General features: G+C 43.5%; 2 protein-coding genes and 1 pseudogene across 9 annotated transcripts in view; 2 read left to right on the forward strand and 1 right to left on the reverse strand.

Annotated features, from left to right (window-relative positions):
• Positions 1–713: 713 nt before the first annotated feature.
• On the reverse strand, positions 714–8348 carry LOC123748874 (uncharacterized; annotated as a pseudogene).
• LOC138350751 (uncharacterized) lies at positions 5759–13952 on the forward strand (the record flags this gene model as incomplete). The annotated part of the gene is made up of 2 exons (XM_069301962.1): positions 5759–5892; positions 12329–13952. Coding segments are annotated over 2 exons (1230 nt in total), but the record flags the coding sequence as incomplete, so codon positions are not given.
• LOC123758702 (uncharacterized) overlaps positions 8345–23297 on the forward strand; it is a 28558-nt gene continuing 13605 nt past the window's right edge. Inside the window, exons 1-4 of one of the 8 annotated variants that reach the window (XM_069301965.1) lie at positions 16855–16869; positions 20416–20527; positions 20902–20997; positions 22245–22353. In XM_069301965.1, the coding sequence (XP_069158066.1) occupies positions 20938–20997; positions 22245–22353 (169 nt within the window). In that variant the 5' untranslated portion in view covers positions 16855–16869; positions 20416–20527; positions 20902–20937. The other 7 variants (XM_069301964.1, XM_069301967.1, XM_069301963.1 and 4 more) reach the window with 7 other exon arrangements.

Below are 23297 nucleotides of genomic sequence, written 5' to 3' on the forward strand. Positions count from 1 at the left end.
GCATCAAGAGTCACCTCTGCACGGCCTTACAGCATCACTTCACCCCTGCACGGCCTTACAGCATCAACAGTCACCCCTGCACGGCCTTACCTCTTAAGAGCATGGACTAATATAGATGAAAAGGATGTTGCTAATTGAATTGAATGCAAAAATTATCTTTATTTTTGTACAGGATACCGAGTTTAACTTCCCTGCATGTTTTTATTTGATGATAAAATGGAAATCCAACTAACGTACTACAGAAGCTTTTTCTTTCATATTACTCCACCATCACGTCCGACACTCCTCTCCCGCTAATCTGGAAGTGTATCCGCAAGATAGCGGGTAAATTGGTTCCCGATGTCTCCCCGGTCCTCCACCTCTGTGGTAATCTTGTGGCGGACCTGTTGCAGGTCGCGTCCGAACTGGGTTCATACTTTTTATGTTAGCTCAGGTTCTCATCTTCCTCAATCTTTCCTTCTTCATAAGCCTGTTCTTGAATCTCGCCCTTTAGATTTCTGCACCCATCTCGGACTTCCTTATAAGTCCGAGATCCCTATCCCTTTCTCTCTCTCTTTAGAAAGAGGACTAAAGTAAACTCCTAGTGTATATTCATCGAGAACTAGGGGTACACCTTACGTTGCTTATATATAACCTTGCCTATTAAGAATGACACATAGGAAGCGTATTCATTAGTATGTGGCGGCGTCATGAACAAAGAATATAGAAATACGTTAAAAAGTGAATTATATTTATTTAATATTATACACATTTTTCTTGAAAAATAAATATTGGTCATCAACAGATTGACAAACAAAAAAGATAATGTATATTTTCATCAGGATGACAAGCTTCCCTGTAGCGTAAAGCGACATTCTGCTGTGTACTGCTGTTTAAAGAATGAAATTATAAGTGCATGAATAAGCTGATTGATCACAGGGAGACACATCATTTAGTTAATATCTTGATGTCAAATCTATCAAATCGGATTAATTAGCTATTCTAAAAAACCTTAGTTAAATTATATTTGGTAAAATAATTTAAAAGAAAAGTTTTATTGTAGCTTCAGATAATATGGAAAGTAAATGTGGGCGAATCAATACAAATACAAAATGATTTTAAACTTAAGATTTTGAATAAATAATTTTGAGCACGATAGTGTCATGTGGTCCAAAATTATTTTAATCAATTTTTATAACAAAGCTTATAATTTTATTATGCAAAAATAGCCAGAGAGATGTCAAATCTTGGCAATTATTGGGATTTATAAGCATAACTTTTCTCCTTAAATTTCTATAGACAAATGTCAAATGACATACGTAGTCTTCTAAGAATTAATAAATATTTATAATGTTCGTAAATCAAATCAAATATAATATAATAATCATCATTTAATGGTATATGAACCATATATTAAACTTTTTACTGATCACACCTTGCAAACACGTGGTGAAGAAATATGGATAGATTTGGATGGGCGGAGATAAACTGCTCTAAGAATTAAAGCAAATATTGTGTTTAAATGTTCATTTGTGATTCAGAAATATCATTGTTATGAATCTTTAATATCAACAAAAACAAAGTGCAGAAAACAGTAACACCCGTATGCATGCAAGTTTATGATTGCGGCGAGGGCTCAGTTATATTTGTCTGTTAGCAGTTACGTCTCTACGTTTTAACTAAACTGTATTACGAATACTCTCAAGCTCTTATATTCTGATTGGACAATGAGGGTTAGGTTGGGGAACGAGACAAGAAAAGTTCCAGTGTGGCTGACATAGTTAATTTAAAATGTGGTCTTAATTCATTCAAGCTAAAGGTGATCGCTGAGGTTATCTTTGGATAGCTGATCTAAGTCGATCTATGATTGTATGAGAATACAGAAACTTTTGATAAGTAAACCAAATTGATTAGGTGGATAATAGCTAAATATATATTTGTTCTATCATTTGAGAAACTCATTTTTATTTATGATAGTTTAGAGGGAATGTTTCATAGACGCACCTTATCTTGTAAGGGGAACACGTAATTAATTAGGTAAAAGCACTTGTGAGAAATGAGCATTTTCCATAACCTGGATTCCAAGACCACAGTCGATTTTGTAATTATAATTATATTTTAAGATTGCGAAATGTTTAATTTAGTGATTTCAGTGAAAACTTGCCGACTTACATAAACAAATAATGAAATATGATATATCTTTGGTTATTGCTATACTAAGGAAAAATTACCAATGGTAGTTCAAGTCTCTGGAAGGTTTTCACTTATCACAGAATTAGCTAGTCTGCTTGCGTCCTCTCTGAGAACAGTTCCAACTGGCACAGCTGTTACCTGCACTCCCAAGCTCACTGATGGGATGATTATGTCTATTTTGTGTCAGATGTACTGGAGTCTTGTGTGTTAAGTACCCGACGTGAGTACTCTGCCACGTGCTCCACCCCTCTAGATGATACCACGTGCAGGTTCTGAGCTGTCACGCGCGGGTTGATGAGAGTATTGTGCAACTCTGCGATACTTGAGGAGCAGGCTGCCGCCGGATCTCCGAAGCTGACAGCATGCCCTTCCAGTACTCGTTCCCGGGGAATGCGTTGCTGTCCCAGGCGAAGGTGGAGACTAGTATTGTGCCAGCAGGGACAGGTGCGTGCAGGTTCCGCTGGGAGAAGTGTACAGTGACGCTGGTATCAGGGAAGACCTCTCCGTTGCCTACCCCACAACACGTTGACGCCTTAGTCCAACTGAAGTCAAGATGGGCGATATGTGTGGTGTCAGTAGCTTTCAGCGCCGCTCCCCAGGCATCCACGTATAGCTGGTTCTGATGGGAGGAGACCCGCCACACCCCAAGGCCCAGTCCCACCACGTGCACGTAAGCCTTCTTTCCTGCAGCAGCAGCACGTACCCCGGCCTCCGCCAGCAGCGTCTCCGCCGACAGCTGAATGCGCGCCTGATATACTTGGGAGTTTAAGAACATTCTGGAAGATAAATTGATGAAAATACCTTCAGGTGCCTCTTCTACCTGCTTCCAAGTAGGAAGGGGCACTGTACCCCAGAGTCGACCCCACTCTCGCACAAGCCACCGCTTTTTGGGGGGGCTGTCACCGTACCCGCGGTCATGGGTATTCTGGTCGGGAGTAACTACACAGTCCTGCCACTCCATGACTCCCTCACGCTCGAACCTGGTGCCCACCATACCCACGATGATGCCCTCAGGTTGGTAGCTACCCGGGGCCCCAGGCACACCGCGGTTATGGCGGCTCCCATCATTGATAAAGGTCGACTTGGAAGACACGCACACCAGAGCTGCGAGTTTCATCTCATCGTAGCTCATGTACTCCTGTAGGCACACATTGGCACGCTCGTGAGAGTGGCCGATTTCTTCGAAGCCGTCGCAGCCCTCAGTGCCATCCCGGAGGACGTAGTTGTCGATGGGGGTGAAGAAGACGATGGGTCGCTTCTTGAGGAGGCGGTCGACCAGGTCCAGCAGGCTCAGCGAGGAGTACAGCTCTCTGTGGGAGACACGACTGGCTTCATTAACAAAGAAATGTATTTCAGTACCTAAGTTAATATGTGCTAATGCACATATATTTACTCGCACATATAAAATATAATAGCAATGCAGAAGATGAGTCACAGTAATGTGCTGAAGATATGACGACCGACCCACAGCAGAAGATGGAGAAACGTCGATGTTTCGGTCCGTCCTGGAACTCATGTCTTGACAACACACGACTTGATAATGGTTCAAGACGGACCAAAACGTCGTCGTTCCTTCCTCTTTTGATGTGTGGTTTGGTTATCAACACAGCAGTATTATACAAGTAATTGTGTAACATCACATCAATATCTGTATCTTCCAGAGTTACATACATACATCTACCCGTATATTATACACAATTAATTATGCATAATATATTATGCACCTCAACACAATTTGGCAAACCACAAAACTACACCACAATACCACATCACACCATCACAATACCACATCACACCACCACTCCCACGGCAATATACTCACCTAGCACAACTAGATGGGTACATTACCACAACACATCAACACAATACTTCACTACCACAATACCACACAACAATATCCCACCACACCTCAGTGACAATACAATACCACAACACATGAACACAGTAGCACACGACACCTGCACAATACCACACATCACAACACCACCACCACCACTATACCACCACACCATTACAAAACAGGTCCACACAGTACCCACTTCTCCTTCCTCCTGCCGTAGGTTCTCTTATAATGAGGAAGGCTGCGAGCAGAGGCAGGACCCGGGCGTGGACGAGGGGGTAGGTCGAGTTGACCTGCTCCTCCAGGCTCTCCTGCTGCAGGCCGCCCTGAAGAAGGTCGTCGCCCGTCAGGCCAGGGGGCAGCAGCGGTGGTCAGGGGCCATAGGAGCAAACATAGATGTATTGGCAGTAATAAGAACATGTGATGAACATGTCAACAAAAGGAAACTGAAGAAGTCCTAATGACCCATACATTAGTTACCAGTATTGACATCATTAATGGGATAACTGTGTGTTGATGATCATAGTAAGATTACTGTACTGTCTTTATCATAAACTATATAATAATCTACATTCTGTACAGATGCATTAGTAATTGTGTACGACTTTATCCTATAAGATTTATGCTTCACTGGAAATGTATAATGCAAATGTAATTCGAAGACTGAGCCATTAACTATTTATAAGAAACATTTATAAGCTGCTCTCTCTCTCTCTCTCTCTCTCTCTCTCTCTCTCTCACTCACTCACCTTCAGCAAAGTCTTGAGCCTGGCTGTGTATACTGGAAACACAACGGGGAAGCGATCACTCTTCTCCATTACCTCCTGAAGAGTCACTGTGGGAGGTGGTTCCACCAGGGCGAGTTGACGCAGGTGTTCCGTAAGGAGGTCCTCCGTCAACTGTTCCGGGCTGCTGCTGCTGCCAGTGTCCATCCTGCCGCTGGTGGTGGAGGCGTCAACTTACAACTGGTGACAATGTTGACAGTTGTGGTGTGATGACAATGTTTATTTATGTTTTATTCTACAAGTTGTTTCTATAGAGATGGAGGGCTGGTGTTCTCTTCTACAGTAGCAAACACTTGCGCGGTCTGTCTGGGGGAGGATTAAACCATCCCCCTTGTCGCATAACCACGCTGTTCGAACCAAAACTTCTCCATAAAGACTAAACAAGCTAGGTTTAAACACAGCACTAAGGAGGATAACATATGTGCACATGTTAGTATACTGTGAGCACAAAGGGTCAACTTTGTAACTCCTGTGGTAACAGCTCTGCAAGATGCAACATTGAGTCAACAATTCTTATTTATAATGGATTTTTAACTGAGGTGTGGGGATAGGGTGCATAATAAATGAACTAAACTAAACACAAATTACTCGTTCACTTTAGGAGGCATATAAATAACATCTGATACTTATGAATAAATAAATAAATAATCAAATTACTTAACCAAAGGTACACATACACAGTTATGTACAAAATTTAATAGTAAGCAATTTTAACAAATTTCTGAACATGGAGTTAGCTCAAATTATTTTTTTTACTGTTAAATCATTCACGTGATGATATTTTAATACTATAACAGCAGATTTAATAATTAAAAACAAATCTGAAGAATATGTCTGGCTTATACTAGTAACCCCGTAAATAGCAAGAGAAACTGTTTTCTATGATAATCAAATTTGAGAAAACGAGTTCCTGACTCATGGCCGCAGAGCGACTCGGTGAGACCAACATGTGTGAATTTACATTTTCTCCACCACAGGAAGCAAGTATCTAATTATCCCACCCACTCCACCATCGCCGAACACTTTGCAAGCAACTTACCTGGAGTCTGGAGAGAAGCAGGCGAACCAGACTCTTGGAGTGGCAGCAACCTGCAGGTAAATATTAGAGGCACTTGCAGGCAGTGTTGACAGGTGGTGTTGTGTCAGGCAGCAAACTTCGGACCGTCACGTGAGGATCGATTTGTTCCTGAAAGTTTATAGCGAGGCGGGTTATGTGTTGTTTATGATCCGCAAGATATATACATGAATCTACATAATGTAATGGAAAAATATGTTCTATCCGCTATGAAAATAAAACTAAAAAAATAAAAGCTAGTATCCACTAGGAAATTACAACGAAAGTGTCCGAACGTTATCGTGTTTCAACGCATTATCAAGGGAATACAGACGTCCTGTATTTCCTGGATAATGTCTTGAAACGCGAAAACGTTTGGAACTTTCGTTTTTTTCCTAGTAGTAGTAGGCATCCATCAGTCTCGGGAGACTATGGAGTTGCGCTCTGGTGTCGGCCTGGTCTGGAGTGGCCACTCCAGGGCGCAAAGCCAGGGTAGGTTGATTCGGGGGAGAAGCTGTTACCCAGGCAGCAGGTCCCCCCCCCCCTCTCTCCACGGCGCTGAAAGTCTCCAATGGAAAGGCATACGCCAATACGATTGGTTCCAGCGCCGTCGCAGGAACTGAGAGTTCCGGGGTTGACCTCGAAGTTGGTGAAAAAGGGCACAGAGACCTCCAAACCCAGAGATCGCCGTGGGGGTCGGGGCCGGAGAAGAACCACCCCAGCCTCCTGAAGCAGACTGGGTCAAATTTGATTCAGAAAAGGCCCTGGTTAATGGGGCCCTACACGGGGATCACACCTGGGGACCGTACGACAGGACCCCAAAGCAGCATGCACCGAGGGTGGGATTAACAAGTTGATATACTGGGATGAGCCTGTCAAGATAAGTGTTGATAACATATTTACTGAGTCCACTCTGCTGTGGATGGATATATGGACCTGTCTCACCAATGCATCAGCCCTCGTAAAATGCTCTTAAAATATGTATACGGATGCACGTGTGTGTGTGTATTATTATATATATATATATATATATATATATATATATATATATATATATATATATATATATATATATATATATAATATATATATATATAATGTTGTATATTATTAATTGTTTAAAAAAATATTTAATTTACAGAATCTTAAACTAGCCTCCATCCTCTCCACATACGGGAGGCATACGTTACGGCATGAGTTACGAGGAAAGGCTGCGTGAAATGCACCTCACGACACTGGAAGACAAGAGTAAGGGGAGACATGATCACAACCTACAAAACTCTTAGGGGAATTGACGGGGTAGATTAAGATAAACTGTTTAACACGAGGTTCTCGCAAATTTAATAAGTCAATATTGACTTATTAGTTGCGTGCATAGGTGACATACTTAACATAATAGTTTCCCTTGAAAAGCTTCATAGAAAACACCGACCTTACCTAACCTACTTAGTATGTTAAGATAAGCATCTTATTGCTTCGTAATTACAATTATTACCTAACCTATACCTATAATAGGTTAAGTAACAATTGTAATTACGAAGCTATAAGATGCTTATTTTAACATACTAAGTAGGTTAGGTAAGGTCGGTGTTTTCTATGAAGCTTTTCAAGGGAAACTATTATGTTTAGTATGTCACCTATGCACGCAACTAATAAGTCAATATTGACTTATTAAATTTGCGAGAACGGGTTGCACGAGGGGTACACGAACAAGGGGACACAGGTGGAGACTGAGTACCCAAATGAGCCACAGGGACGTTAGAAAGAACCTTTTCAGTGTCAGAGTAGTTAACAGATGGAATGCATTAGGCAGTGATGTGGTGGAGGCTGACTCCATACACAGTTTCAAATGTAGATATGATAGAGCCCAGTAGGCTCAGGAACCTGTGTATCAGTTGACTGACAGTTGAGAGGCGGGACCAAAGAGCCAGAGTTAACCCCTGCAAGCACAAATAGGTGAGTACAACTAGTTGAGTACACGCACAAGGGAACACAGGTGGAAACTGAGTACACAAATGAGTCACAGAGACATTAGAAACATTTTTTGTGTGTGAAAATCGTTTTTCTAATGTAAATAGAGCCCAGTAGGCTCAGGAATCTGTAAATCCAAGTGATTGACAGTCAAGAGCTAGAGGCGGGCCCCAAAATCCAAACTCAGCCCCCACAAGCACACAAGCTCAAATTAGGAGTGTACTCATAATCATATATGTACCTCCCCCCCCCCCCCACCCCAGCAACCAAACAACAGTGGTGCCACATCTGAAATACACTGTTGTACTAACCAGGTTCCAGGTCTCCAGTTCTAGTTAAACTACTTGGAATTATTCACCTAATCCCCCACACTCGAGCAATCTGCTCCTCACTGACCTGGAGTGGAGTTGAGAGCCCGACTATTGTTAACGTGTCCCTCTACCGTAGTCTCGCACCCCGCCACCCTCACACGGTCACACCTTCCTCTGCGGCTCCAGATATTGCACCACGTGTTTTACTGCACAAGTGCACGGGGTGTAGTCGTCGCTGGGCCCATCAGTCCGTCTGTGGCGACCGTAAGAAGACATATTTAAGTGCTTGGAGACCGCCACAGCAGCAACAGCAGCGGCAGGTAAATTATGAGTATTGTTATATTAGTGACTGTTGTTTGGCTACGTGGTAACTCTGGGTGCGAGTTGCCACTTGTGAATATTTTCTTTTACAAGGAACGCGTTGGGTGCTCATTTTTTTTTTTTGAGATATATACAAGAGTTGTTACATTCTTGTACAGCCACTAGTACGCGTAGCGTTTCGGGCAGGTCCCTGGAATACGATCCCCGCCGCGAAGAATCGTTAAGATTCGATTCGCCAATCGAATCGTCATGAATTATGTTTACTGTTTGGAGCAAGTGAATGAACGCTGTAAACTGCTATTTGCGCTCTCATATCGCGCAAGCGCACACGTTCACACCAGCAAACATTCCTGTTACGTTACACGGATCATTCCTAGGACCTATACTGTTCCTGATATATGTAAATGATCTCCCAGAGGGTATAGACTCGTTGCTCTCATTGTTTGCTGATGATGCAAAAATTATGAGGAGGATTAAGACGGAGGAAGATAGTATGAGGCTACAAGATGACCTAGACAAACTGAAGGAATGGTCCAACAAATGGCTATTAAAGTTCAACCCGAATAAATATAAGGTAATGAAACTAGACGGAGCAAATAGGAAGCCAGACACCGGATACCGAATGGGAGATGAAGTCCTTCGTGATGCCCAATAAACTCACACTATTTGTCAAATATAGATCCTGATCTTAAATGATTTCCCCATTTTGCACCCGCATGATACAACAAATTTTAAGTGTTGACAACTGTTAAACTTCCTGTTTGATAAGTTGTTCACTTCAAACAGTTAGGCAAGTCCCAGCTGTGTCTGGGTACAAATGACAGGATGAACTTAACTTTACAAATGAGGTGGTAGAAGTGCTGGGAGTAAAAATAGAGAAAATAAACTTAGTTATTATTCTAATATACAAACCGCTAGATGCAACGGCTGAGGAACTCGCAGAACTGATAAACAAAATAGAGAAAAGCCTTGATAATTTGGCATACCCGATACCTAATATTATCTTCCTAAGTGACTTCAACCTGCCTAGCCTAAGATGGAGAATAGCAAACAATAATATCACTTTCAGGCGCCCGTGTGCACCCGGCAAACAAGGAAAAAAGTTAGCACAATGTGCTCTCGGCGTTTGCAGGCGACCGAGCGGAAACACTGAAAAGTGTATACTCTTTTCACTGTCCTGATCTTAATTTTCGAGGTACAGATTTCATTTTTTACCAATGTGTTCGCAATAGAATGTTCTAGAAGAACATATGTATCTTTGGCAGGTGGAGTCCGGATTTCTTGGCGTTCACAGTTTCGATCCGGACTCCACCTGCCAAAGATCATTGGGGAATATAAACCTGGATATGCGTATGGAAATGTCAAGACGCACAAGCCTGGAAACCCACTTCGGCCAATCATTAGCCAGATACCCACACCCACGTACAGACTGGCGAAGCGACTCAACGGCCTGCTGACTCCTTATGTTCCTTGCGCCTTCAGCCTGAGGTCTCCAAAGGAATTTGTTGACTTACTGCGGGGCACACGGGCGACAGGGATAAGAGCCTCGTTGGACGTAGAATCGCTGTTCACCAACGTACCTGTGGACGAGACAATCGGAATGATAGCCGACAGAGTGTATCGTGATCCAGCCTGTACTCCTCTTGACATGCCAGAAAATATTCTGAGGAAACTACTCCAAGCTTGTACTAAAGAGGCACCCTTCTTGAGCCCGGATGGGCACATGTATAAGCAAGTAGATGGGGTCGCCATGGGTTCTCCCCTAGGTGTCCTGTTTGCAAACTTCTACATGGGTACCATCGAGCAAAAAGTCTTAGTCGACATGAACTTGAAACCGGCCATATACTGCAGGTATGTTGACGACATTTTTACACAGGTACCTGATGTCAGACATCTGCAGGAGCTGAAGGAGGCATTTGAGCAGAGTTCCGTGCTGCGTTTCACTTACGAGATGGAAAAGGATGGGAAGCTGCCCTTTCTAGATGTAACAGTCATGGAAAAGGGCGGAGGTTTCCACACTGCAGTCTACACTAAGGAAACAAACATAGGAATGTGCCTAAATGCCAACAGCGACTGCCCTGACAGGTACAAGAGGAGTGTTGTTAACGCATATGTCGACCGTGCTCTCAGCCACAGCTCAAAATGGAAGCAAGTCGACGAAGAACTCTGTAGGGTAAGGCAGGTCCTAGTCAATAACGGCTTCTCCAATGGTTTCATCGAAGACATCATAAGAAGGAAAGTGAAAAGCCATGCAACCTCTGAAGAGACAACTAACACAACACCTATACCCCCTATTAGACTATTTTACAGGAACTTCTTTTCCACAGCTCATAAAACGGAGGAAAGGGTCCTGAAAGATATTGTTAATAGAAACGTTATCCCTACAGACAAAAATCAGAGGATACAACTGACGATTTACTATAAAACCAGAAAAACGGCCAGCCTTCTCATGAGAAACTCTCCAGACACAAAACAGAACGCTTTAAAAGAGACTAACGTCGTCTATGCCTTCAAATGCCCACTTGGGGACTGTAAGCTCCAAAAAACCCAGTATATAGGCAAGACAACAACATCTCTTTCTAGGCGTTTAACGATGCATAAGCAACAGGGCTCCATTAAGGAACATTTAATCTCTTCCCACAACCAAACCATCGCCAGAGAAATCCTAGTAAACAACACAGAAATCATCGATAGATACAGCGATAGCAGGCGGCTTGACGTTTGCGAGGCACTACACATCAAGAAGTCAACACCAGCAATCAACAGCCAATTATTGCACAACTATATTCTACCCACCTCAAGACTCCGCTCCAATATAGAAGCATCAAGAAATATGGACCAATAGGCTTTCTACAAACACTTCTATTCAATACCCATTGTTTGTGTTCTGTCTTGTGTTGATACTTTTAATACCCTATTAATATCCCCTCTTGTTCTGTCTTGTGTTAATGCCACATCACCCCTCCCACCTCACTCAAATGTAGATATAAAATTGGAGATACATAAGTTCTAATCAGTTGTGTATTTGTGAACTAAAGTCTTTGAAAATGTAATAAGTTTTACGAAACGCGCCCGTGTCGCGTCAGACTAGAAATAAAAATGAATTTTGGAGAATTGATTTTTGATTTACCTCCAACAGTGAAGCGTAATGTACGAAAGATTGAGAAAATTCGTGTTAGAATTATTAATCTTACTTTTTCGGTCATATTTAATAATATATGTCTACAGGAAAGACTGCTACCAAAATATACTAATATATATATATATATATATATATATATATATATATATATATATATATATATATATATATATATATATATATATATATATATATATATATATATATATATATTATATGCAATTGACGATCACAAAACACTGATCATTTTATGCGGAAAATCCACAGAGAAATGGGGTGAACGATTCGGCTTGTTAAAGCCTTTGTCAACACCAGACTGACTAAGGAGAAGGGAGAAGGGGGAGGATATATAGGCCGACACCTGACCAACCCATCCCTAGGGTTGGTCAGGTGTAAATAACCAAAAACAGGTATAGCTTAGCTTAGAATGGTCAAAGAGGATTAAGCGGTCAGAGAATAAGGATGAAAGATAAAAGAAAACGTTCACCCCATTTCATATTTCTCTGTGGATTTTCCGCATATATATTATATATATATGTGTGTATATCACGAAAATAAACACGTGATTAAGAATGTGACAATGTCAGACCACGGAGGAAAAATGAAACAGGAAATTTCCTTAAGTACTTTCGTATATTAAATACATCTTCAGAAGGTATATATATATATATATGTACAGTATGATGGAAGCTTAAGATCTAAAGTTTGGTTTAACCCAACTTTTGTTTCCAGAGCCGTGTATGAGGGCATGGACTTGGTGGCTCTGGTGGACCGCCTCCTACGTCAGAGACCCGCCGCTTTCTTGGGGAGAAACGACCAGTACCTCCTTCGTGACAAGTCTCGAGGTCAAGGAGGCTTTGAGAAAATCGGCTCAGATCAAGAAACGCAACCACTGTGCCTCAAGGAGTACCTCAGCTATGATGAAATGAAGCTTTCTGCTCTTATCTCTGTGTCCTCGTCTTCCTTCTTTGTCAACAATGGATGCCGCACGAACAAGGGCGTTCCGGGCAATGCTGGTAGTTTCCAGGAGGAGGGAGTTATAGTGGGGATGGTGGGCGCCAGGCTGAGAAAGAAGGGATATATGGAGTGGCAGGACTGTATTGTGACTAAGGCACAGAACACTCAACACAACGGTTATGGGAGCGTAGATCGTCCGTCGCTGCTTCAGCATCTGTGGGCTGTCATGTGGGGGTCGACGCTGCCCAAGTGGGACGACGTTTCAAGTCAAGACCAGGACTATATACAGGTTAACAAGCAGAGCTACCTCAACACGGCAGTATACAAGGCGCGCATACAGATAACCGCCGAAACTCTGCTGGCCGAGGCCAAGTGTCGAGCCATATCATCCGGACTGAAGGCGTACATTCACGTGGTCGGCCTCGGGCTGGGAGTGTGGCGAGCGTGTGAGCAGCAAGACAAGCTCTTCGTCGAGGCTTGGGGCTCTGCTCTCCAAGGTGGCGACACATCACATGTCGCTCACGTCGATTTCAGTTGGATTGGCGCCAAAGAGTGTGGAGGTGCGGGAGACGGGGAGGTGTTTCCTGGCACGAGCGTCACAATACACTTCTCTAAGCGTTCGCTGCACGACCCGGTGCCCCCGGGGACCATCTTAGTGGTCAGCTACGCCTGGGACGGAAACTCGCTGCCTGGAAATGAGTTCTGGATCGGGAAATTGGCCAGCACTGGAGACAGCGCCGCCGCGTGTTCGTCTGGCGTGGCCGAGCTGCACAACGCCCACATCAACGCCAACGTCTGTGGCGCCAACCTGCACGTGGCCGGGCCCTGGGGCGTGATGCACGTGGCAGAAGTTGCCAGCCGGCTCCGCTGAAACGTCACAAGGTGATAATGTACATGGATGAGGCTGCCTGATGCTTCCGTTGACGTGTACTTCTTCGTTAGGTCAGGTACTTAACCATGGTCGCGAGCGCCCCCATGGCCAACATACCACGTTATTAAACACACACTGGAGTTGAGAGCTGGTAAGAGGCAGTAACAAGGAAAGGACAAAGATGAACTAAGACGTTCAACTTCAGCTCAAGTCGAGTCAGTCGACCTCTCACTCTCGTTGTTAATATACTAATGTTAACTTGTTAATGTTAACAAGGTACTTTCTCCTCTAATTATCTTGTTATTATACTTTCTTCCGTCTTTCGACGAATGCTTGTTAATACACGATCTATAATTCATTAAAGCAAATAACTCAACACGTCAAAGAAATACAATTTACGAAATAGATTTAGAAATAGGGTAATAAATTTGTATTTGATTATGACCAACAAAACATATAAAAATATAAAAAATAAAACAAACTTATTTCCCCTGTAAAAGTTACGAAAAATAAAATTAAATAAAATTCCCCACACATGTATTTGTGCCACAAATCCAAACGGACGAGAGTTCAAAATTGTTGGGTCATTCTTGGCAAGAATTCAAAACACACAGGAAATTCCAATGGGTCCTTTCAGCATTTACAACATCAATGCGGATGGAATTTGAGGTTGTGAAACACACAACTGTGTCCCTAGAGACTGTGGAAGGGGGGAGGGGGGGGGGGGGGTTACGTCTCTAGCCCTCTGAAGATTTCCAAAAGTGACAAAATGCTGGAACTCTGTTATGAATTATACTCAAACCGAGATAGACAGCAGTCTTCATAAAATTTATTGCGGGCGCTGTGATTGTCTCACTATCGTTGCTAATATTTTATTGATGCGTTTTGTTTTCATTCCTCGTATTGCATATTTAGCGAGGATACGTTTTATTACGTTTTACTAAATATTTATATATGGCTACTTGTCTGCCGTTTCCGGTGGGGTCCAGGTCACGTGATATATCGCCGGGCTAAACAGGTTTCGGTCAGACCTTCGACACATCCGGTGTAGGGATGCACGACTTGCGTCAGACGTAAGTGGGAACACCCAACAATAACGCCAGGTACAGTCCGGTACACCCAACATTAACAGACCTTCCATACAGCAACACTAGAGACATACCTCTGCAACACAGCACATCACGGACAACAAACATCACTGAGAACGACACCAACAAACCAAGGATGAGAATGAGGTATGTCTCAGTATCCAGAGTTTACACAGATAAACAAACCCGTGAGAATTATTCTGCCGATGAGAACACAATATAATTACATTCTCGTTCAACCCAGAAACATTTGACATCACAAAACGCACCAAAATGTTTACCAGATGGAAGAGTGTTGAGGCTATTTTATTGTGTCGATATGGAAGCCATTTTAATTAACCAAAAAGGTCAGATTTGTTGAGTTATTTTGTAAAATGAAGGTAAACATTTATGCAAAGTTTTAGGTCGGTTTGCGTAACATCCCATTTTCTATTTAACTAATCAAACAATAACGTTGGTCAAGGCGACCATGACTGCAACAAATATCTTCCAGCCGTACGTGACCTCTGCTGTGGCTCACCGGAGTCAGAAGTGGTCAGTCATGCTTGTACCATATCCAAGGTACAGCCCGAGGTACAGCTTCGAGGTACAGCCCCGAGGTACAGCCCTGAGGTACAGCTTCGAAGTACAGCCCCGAGGTACAGCTTCGAAGTACAGCCCCGAGGTACAGCTTCGAAGTAAAGCCCCGAAGTACAGCTTCGCAATACAGCCCGAGGTACTGTTTTTATCCATCAGGGTAAGATAATGTTGCACAAGGCCTCCTCCCACCGTGTGTACACTTGTGCTTCACACGCTTCAAGCGCTTCACACTTGTGTCTACATAGCGCGTTCTCACACTTGTATGTACAGAACATTACTTACTGCTAGGTGTACACAACACCACCTGCCACTAGGTGTACACAACACCACTTCCCACAAGGTGTACACAACACCACCTCCCGCAAGGTGTACACAACACCACCTGCCACTAGGTGTACACAACACCACCTGCCACTAGGTGTACACAACACCACCTCCCACTAGGTGTACACAACACCACCTCCCACAAGGTGTACACAGTACACACAGTAGGCCCTTGGGTTACACATAACGGTGAAGGACTTCATCTGCACCTCACTAACTCCAGTATCATGCTAACTCAAAGATTAGTAGTCAGCATCACGTTAATGTCTCGTGCGTCAGTACAGTTTTTTTCAAGATTGCCAACGCACATATCTTATTAATTCAAACAAGACAATGAATATAATAAACAAGACGACATATATTATGACAATAATATGTCCATAAACACTGATATGCTCTCAGGTAGATAAAGAGGAATATGCTGCAACCTGGCTCTCTGTCTGGTGTCTACTTATCTACTAACAAGTAGTTTGTCGCATCAGGAGACTAAGATGTTGCTATAATTATGTAGTATTGTTTGTCTTGCACGCCTCAAGGGTGATCGCAGACGGCCGTGAAACGTAACATCTGAATAATGATTTCCCGAGGCGACGAGCCTCATTCAGCTGTTGTCGCTGCCGGAGGTGGTGACGGAGGTCAATACTTATATATCAGCGTCAGTACTTTGTATATCAGCGTCAGTACTTTGTATATCAGCGCCAATACTTGTATATCAGCGTCAATACTTAATATCAGCGTCAATACTTTGTATATCAGCGTCATTAAGAACATGGATCGCCCTGCCACAGCGCATCCTCAGAGAACAGTACTCCTGAGCAGTAAGACCGGACCGCCAAAAGTATATAGTTCAAAGTTATACAATAATGTTTTTCAAGGTTGAAATCGATGTGGTGGGTGTGGGGGTCCCACCCTTCGCCTCCCCCGCGCCACAAAGGAACGCACCTTAATTCTTTATTCTTTATCCCTCGTTATAATGTCTTCGTGTCGTTCGTCAGCCGCGGGGACACCGACAGACAGCTTATACTAGAACTTCGGTTCCATTAATTTTTACTTGAAGATAATTGTATGAATATGGCTGTTCACAGTTACATAGGAAAACAAAAAGAAATTCCTCTAACCAGGAACCTATCCTGCGCATTAGCCTCTGCGCAACGCTTGCCGTGCTAGGCTGACTTCCACTTTCACTGCACTTATAAGTTTTTTGTTTCGCGAAATTAATTGCACCTGTAAATGACCACAACATCCGTATGTGTTTAAATGATGAATTAGACCTTCTCACTTACAACACGCTTGACGGAACACACCAAAGAGAAAAAGTCACAATATGTCGCTTAAAATCCCGTTGGGCACCTGCCAGGTGGAGGCGACGCTGCCCACAGGTGGCTGCGACAGGTAGACAGTAAACAAGACTACCTCGTCACTGGATATACTTCGCATCTAATTACTCCCCGATGGTGAGTTACTGAGACATTGCCAGTCGCTGAGGAAGACCTTCGACCACACTTTGCTCTCGTCCAGTTGGCCAGTTCTACTGTAAACGGCGGGGGACAAAATTTGATTCTGAGCCTGGAGGGAAAAGTGGACCAGTGAGACACGCAGGTCATACGCCCCGGACGCACAGGTGTTCAGTGAATATCAATAGCTCGCACGAAGTGCATTCACATCTGCAGGTGTTGCAACAGTTCCCTACCTGTATGGCTAACGAGTCCTGCAGATTCCTTGTACATTATGGTCACACAACACGCTAGGCAACAAGCAACAGGCGCTCATGTAACTGCGTGGCTTCCGAATACTTGAAAATTAGGGTGCAAGCGAGGCACAAATGTTCCCGAGGGGGGTCATTTTCGCTAGGATAAGCGGGATAAAACTCACATGAGTGACGGATGTGTACAGTTGTTGAGGCGGGTGTTGCGGACTGCAGGCGCGGCCAGCAGCAAGAGACAGTCGCCTTGCGCTACACCCTTCGTGTTTACGAATATAGATCTCCAGGGTTTTCTTGATACTATGCTCGGCAAGCTCTCTTTAACGCAAGTAATGTGACGATACTGTGTGTGGACGACCTCTGGTGGATGACCAGGGCAGGTAACAGTAGCAGTGTTAATATTACGTTTTATCCAGTTTGGAATGTCAAAGTTTAACGGCTCTCATTATCATATATTTGATCGGTAAGCTTCGGGCGCTAAATTTTAAACTGCAGCTTGTGTGGAGGAGACCAGACCGGCGTCGAGGAGCTCATCGCGAGGAAAGGGCCCGAGAATAGTGTTCAGGTCTGAAAATGTGACACGCATTGACACTAAACAAGTTTGCAACCATTTGTTGAAAGTAACATAAATTGACGTTAGAGCAGAGTTGACTGGTGAGGAAAGTGTGAGAAGTGCTGAGGAAATTGTGAACACTATCAGGACAAAGCAGCAGTGAAGCTACACACTGAAACTTTATCCCCACTTTTGCTGAGGTGAAAAGTGGCGCCGCTGTGCAAGCCAGCAGGCAACTTCAAGGTGACGGTAAGGACACCTGCAGACACACTTACACTTAAGTGTGTCTGCAGGTGTTAAGTTTAGCGTCAAGTTTAACTCTAGTGAACAATAATAACGTTACTTCCCAATGGGATATGGCCGTTTTTCATATATATGAATTCATATAAATGAATAATTTTATGATTAATAACCGTTATGGAAGCGTATACCTGTACCTGCGTCAACGTTGTGTACGCCATGACGCAAGGACTGCGTCACGGCCTATTTAAAAGGTCGTTGCAGTGTATAGGTTGTAACTTGAGTATTTTAAATTATAAAGCGCTCCCGTGATTTGTGGTTTGTGTATACATTGTATACAAGCCTGAGGGACACTGCGCTAGTTTGGTAGTCAACGGTGATGCTTGAGAAGAGCAGTGATAGTTATTCGTGTATTGATGTAATACACCGCACCATGGGACCTCTCTGTATGTCACATTGTCGTGTATACGCCAATTAGGAGGACGGGTTCAACGCGTCCTCCTAATAGAACGTCGCATTTTGATGTATATTCTACCCCCAGGCTACAAATGTATACTCTACCCCCCCCCCCCCAAGGCTAAAAATCGGCGTACTAGAAAATTGAAGCGGTTAGCGAAATTGACATACTAGCTGTCCCGTTTTCTGTTTCGGGTCCTCTGGTTAGGATAAGTTCACTTTAATACGACAGTTTCTAGACGTTGGGAAACTATAGGTGGACGGGACGTATTGTCACCATAACCACCAGCCTTAGACCGGTCGGCCGAGCGGACAGCACGCTGGACTTGTGATCCTGTGGTCCTGGGTTCGATCCCAGGCGCCGGCGAGAAACAATGGGCAGAGTTTCTTTCACCCTATGCCCCTGTTATCTAGCAGTAAAATAGGTACCTGGGTGTTAGTCAGCTGTCACGGGCTGCTTCCTGGGGGTGGAGGCCTGGTCGAGGACCGGGCCGCGGGGACACTAGAGCCCCGAAATCATCTCAAGATAACCTCAAGATAGATGTGGGCTTGGTGCATTTTAGGTTAAGCACGATTGAGTCCTGCCAGTATCTGGATGAGTGACCGCGTCGGCGTCCATGCCTTTGGTTTGGGGGACTTTAATAAGCCAAAAAGTCATATTGCGTTCAGCGACAAAAGTCTACCAGATTATTCGATTCTTGAGTTATGCCTCAATGAGCGCTGCACGTTTTCTAACTAGGGAACGTGTAATTTTAATGTATTTGTGACTGGCAACGTTGCAGAGACGTTGTATATCAGCGTCAATACTTGTATATCAGCGTCAATACTTATATATCAGCGTCAGCACTTTGTATATCAGCGTCAGCACTTTGTATATCAGCGTCAGCACTTTGTATATCAGCGTCAGCACTTTGTATATCAGCGTCAGCACTTTGTATATCAGCGTCAGCACTTTGTATATCAGCGTCAGCACTTTGTATATCAGCGTCAGCACTTTGTATATCAGCGTCAATACTTTGTATATCAGCGTCAATACTTATATATCAGCGTCAAGAACATGGACCGCCCTGCTACAGCGCATCCTCAGAGAACAGTACTCCTGAGCAGTAAGACCGGAGACGCTGCCAGAGTCGGTGTCCACCAGCAACATGGCCAGTCACTTGCAACATTTATAATGCTCATTTGTTATCTGTTAACCACTGATATGGTTCGAGATTCCGGTAGTTCAGTTGGATTCGTTCTCGCCATTTAATCGAGAATTCCAGGTTCGAATCCCTGGTGGGTGGGTGTGTGTGTGTGTGTACTCACCTAGTTGTGTTTGCGGGGGTTGAGCTCTGGCTCTTTGGTCCCGCCTCTCAACCGTCAATCAACAGGTGTACAGATTCCTGAGCCTATCGGGCTCTATCATATCTAGTGTGTGTGTGTGTGTGTGTGTGTGTGTATTCACCTAGTTGTGCTTGCGGGGGTTGAGCTCTGCACTTTCGGCCCGCCTCTCAACTTTCAATCAACTGTTACTAACTACTATTTTTTTTAACACGCAACACCCCCTCCCAACCCCCCATCAGGAAGTAGCCCGTAACAGCTGTCTAACTCCCAGGTACCTATTTACTACTAGGTAACAAGGGCATCAGGGTGAAAGAAATTCTGCCTATTTGTCTCCGCCTAGTCCGGGAATTGAACCCGGGCCACAGGATTACGAGTCCCGCCTCACCCCGCCTCACCCCGCCCGTTCCACTCAGAGACCTGAGTGACACATCCTGATGGACCGGATGTGTCACGTGATACATATTATCCAGTATCCGCTGTGACCTCAGAATGTCACAGTGGACACCTCTGAATGACGCTAATGCATTATACATCTGTCGACGATGAATGGTGAGTAATCCGGTGAGTCAAGGTCAATACTCGCGCCCTGAATTGAGAGGTGAATACAAATTGGATAATTCACCTAATGCAGTGATGAAAATGATGGATAATAATCTATAATGATCATGATGATGAATTAGCCTGAATTAAAGACAAAACTCTATATGGTTACCATGACAACAGACCGAGAGAAGCATCAGTTACTCAGAAGACCTTATGGACCATCAGACAGACGTTTAATCCCCAGACAAGACGTTTTAACACGGGCATAAGATGGTCTTCAAGCTGGAGGCTGGTGAGTGCTTCCCTCCAGGCTCACTCATACTCATGAGTGTGTACTCATGAGTATGTGATGAGTGTGTGTGTGTGTTCTGTTGAGATGATGTAGATTTTAGAGATTGGTATATTGGCCTAGGCTGATCTGAATAACTTAACTTCTTAATGGATGTCCACCATCTTGTTAGTGGATGTCCACCATCTTGTTAGTGGATGTCCACCATCTTGTTAGTGGATGTCCACCATCTTGTTAGTGGATGTCCACCATCTTCCTGGTGGACGTCCACCATCTTGTTAGTGGATGTCCACCATCTTGCTAGTGGATATTGACGTCACCAAGAGTGTGCCTGTGGTGTCCGTGGTGTAGAGGAGTGACGTGTTGTGTGTCCGCAGGTCGGGGCGAGCAGGAAGTCGTGAGTCGTCTCCACTATGGCGTGTTCCCTGAAAAATATCGTCAACTGCGGCCTCGTTCTCGCTGTCTTCGACTTGGTGAGTGGGGGTCAAAGGTCAGGGTATGGTCATCTCGGTCAAAGGTTACTTGAAACATGTGTTGACCAAGGTCAGAGGTCAGTATGTGTTGACCAAGGTCAGAGGTCAGTATGTGTTGACCAAGGTCAGAGGTCAGGGCGTGTTAACCTGGGTCAGAGGTCAGCATGTGTTGACCTGGGTTAAAATACATTGACAAGTCATGTTTTTGGTTTCATAAGAGGTTTAAGGTCCTTCCGCCTTATGTCATTACGGCCATAACTGCCTTATTGAGCAGCTTGTTAGCAAACTTTTTATTATATATATATATATATATATATATATAAATATATATATATATATATATATATATATATATATATATATATATATATATATATATATATATATATATATATATATATATATATATATATATATATGCAGAATAACCACATATGAAAAATAGAAAATGCTTAACGCGTTTTCGGCTAATTCGCCTTCATCAGAGCAAAGTAGAATCAAAGCAGAGTTGATTCTACTTTGCTCTGATGAAGGCGAATTAGCCGAAAACGCGTTAAGCATTTTCTATTTTTCATATGTGGTTATTCTGCATACTTGGATCAGTGTTTTTGTGATCATTGTTGCATATATATATATATATATATATATATATGTCGTACCTAGTAGCCAGAACGTACTTTTATGCCTACTATGCAAGGCCCGATTTGCCTAATAAGCCAAGTTTTCCTGAATTAATGGTTTTTCGACAACCTAACCTACCTAACCTAACCTAACCTAACTTTTTCGGCTACCTCGCCTAACCTAACCTCTAAAGATAGGTCAGGTTAGGTTAGGTAGGGTTGGATAGGTTTGGTCATATATCTACGTTAATTTTAACTCCAATAAAAAAAAATTGACCTCATACATAATGAAATGGGTAGCTTTATCATTTCATAAGAAAAAAAATAGTGAAAATATATTAATTCATGAAAACTTGGCTTATTAGGCAAATCTGGCCTTGCATAGTAGGCTGACAAGTGCGTTCTGGCTACTAGGTACGACATATATATATATATATATATATATATATATATATATATATATATATATATATATATATATATATATATATATATATATATAAACCCCATGAAGTAGAATACAACCCCTTGGAGTATATAACGTAGAGATATAAAAGTAATATATAGCTGTGTCCCTTGTTAAATATGTGAGTGTTGTGTTTACACCTGTTTAACACCTGTTTACAGCTGCACGGGCTGGCCACGACGGCGTTCTATTCCTACCAGTTCGCATCCCACTACAACTGTCATTGGAACCATGGCATTCGCTGGTGCCAGTATTATCTTCACGAAACAAGTGAGTACCGTGTGTGTGTGTGTGTGTGTGTGTGTGTGTGTGTGTGTGTGTGTGTGTGTGTGTGTGTGTGTGGTGTGTGTGTGTAATTGCCTAAGAGTAGTTACAGGATAAGAGCTACGCTCGTGGTGTCCCGTCTTCCCAGTACTCTTAGTCAAACTAGGCTTTGAAACTACTGGTGTGCGTGCGTGTGTCAGCATATGTGCGTCTGCCTGTGTGTGTGTGTGTGTGTGTGTGTGTGTGTGTGTGTGTGTGTGTGTGTGTGTATGTGTGTGTGTGTGTGTGTGTGTGCGTGCGCGCGCTCGCGCGTGTAACTCCAGCATGTAGAACCCCATTTAAAGATTGGAAAGGAAATATGTAATAGATACATTTTCCACAAAGCTGGATCCGGAGTAGAGATACGAAGAAAGGTTAAAGACACTTCACCCTACGACACCGGATAAAAGGAAAGATCGAGGGGGACATGCTCACGACATGTTGGATACTCGAAGCCAACTCTGCTGACCGTATACAAAGCAGGTATAAAGAAGGAAAAAGAGGTTCGGGATACAATGAATTAATTGACCCGTTAGAGAGGAACACACGCAAGAGCTAAGTGCTGGGACCCGATTCTCTAAGTCGAGTTCTGAGAGTACTGCTACAGTATGACCCAGCACTGTGATGACCCGGCACTATGATGACCCAGCACTATGGTGACCCAGCACTATGATGACCCAGCACTATGGTGACCCGGCACTATGATGACCCCAGCACTATGATGACCCCAGCACTATGATGGCCCCGGCACTATGATGACCCAGCACTATGGTGACTCGGCACTATGATGACCCAGCACTATGGTGACCCAGCACTATGATGACCCAGCACTATGGTGACCCAGCACTATGATGACCCAGCACTATGGTGACCCGGCACTATGATGACCCAGCACTATGGTGACCCAGCAC

This window comes from Procambarus clarkii, chromosome 47 (assembly GCF_040958095.1).
Source record: "Procambarus clarkii isolate CNS0578487 chromosome 47, FALCON_Pclarkii_2.0, whole genome shotgun sequence".
In the NCBI taxonomy this organism is placed as follows: Eukaryota; Metazoa; Arthropoda; class Malacostraca; order Decapoda; family Cambaridae; genus Procambarus; species Procambarus clarkii.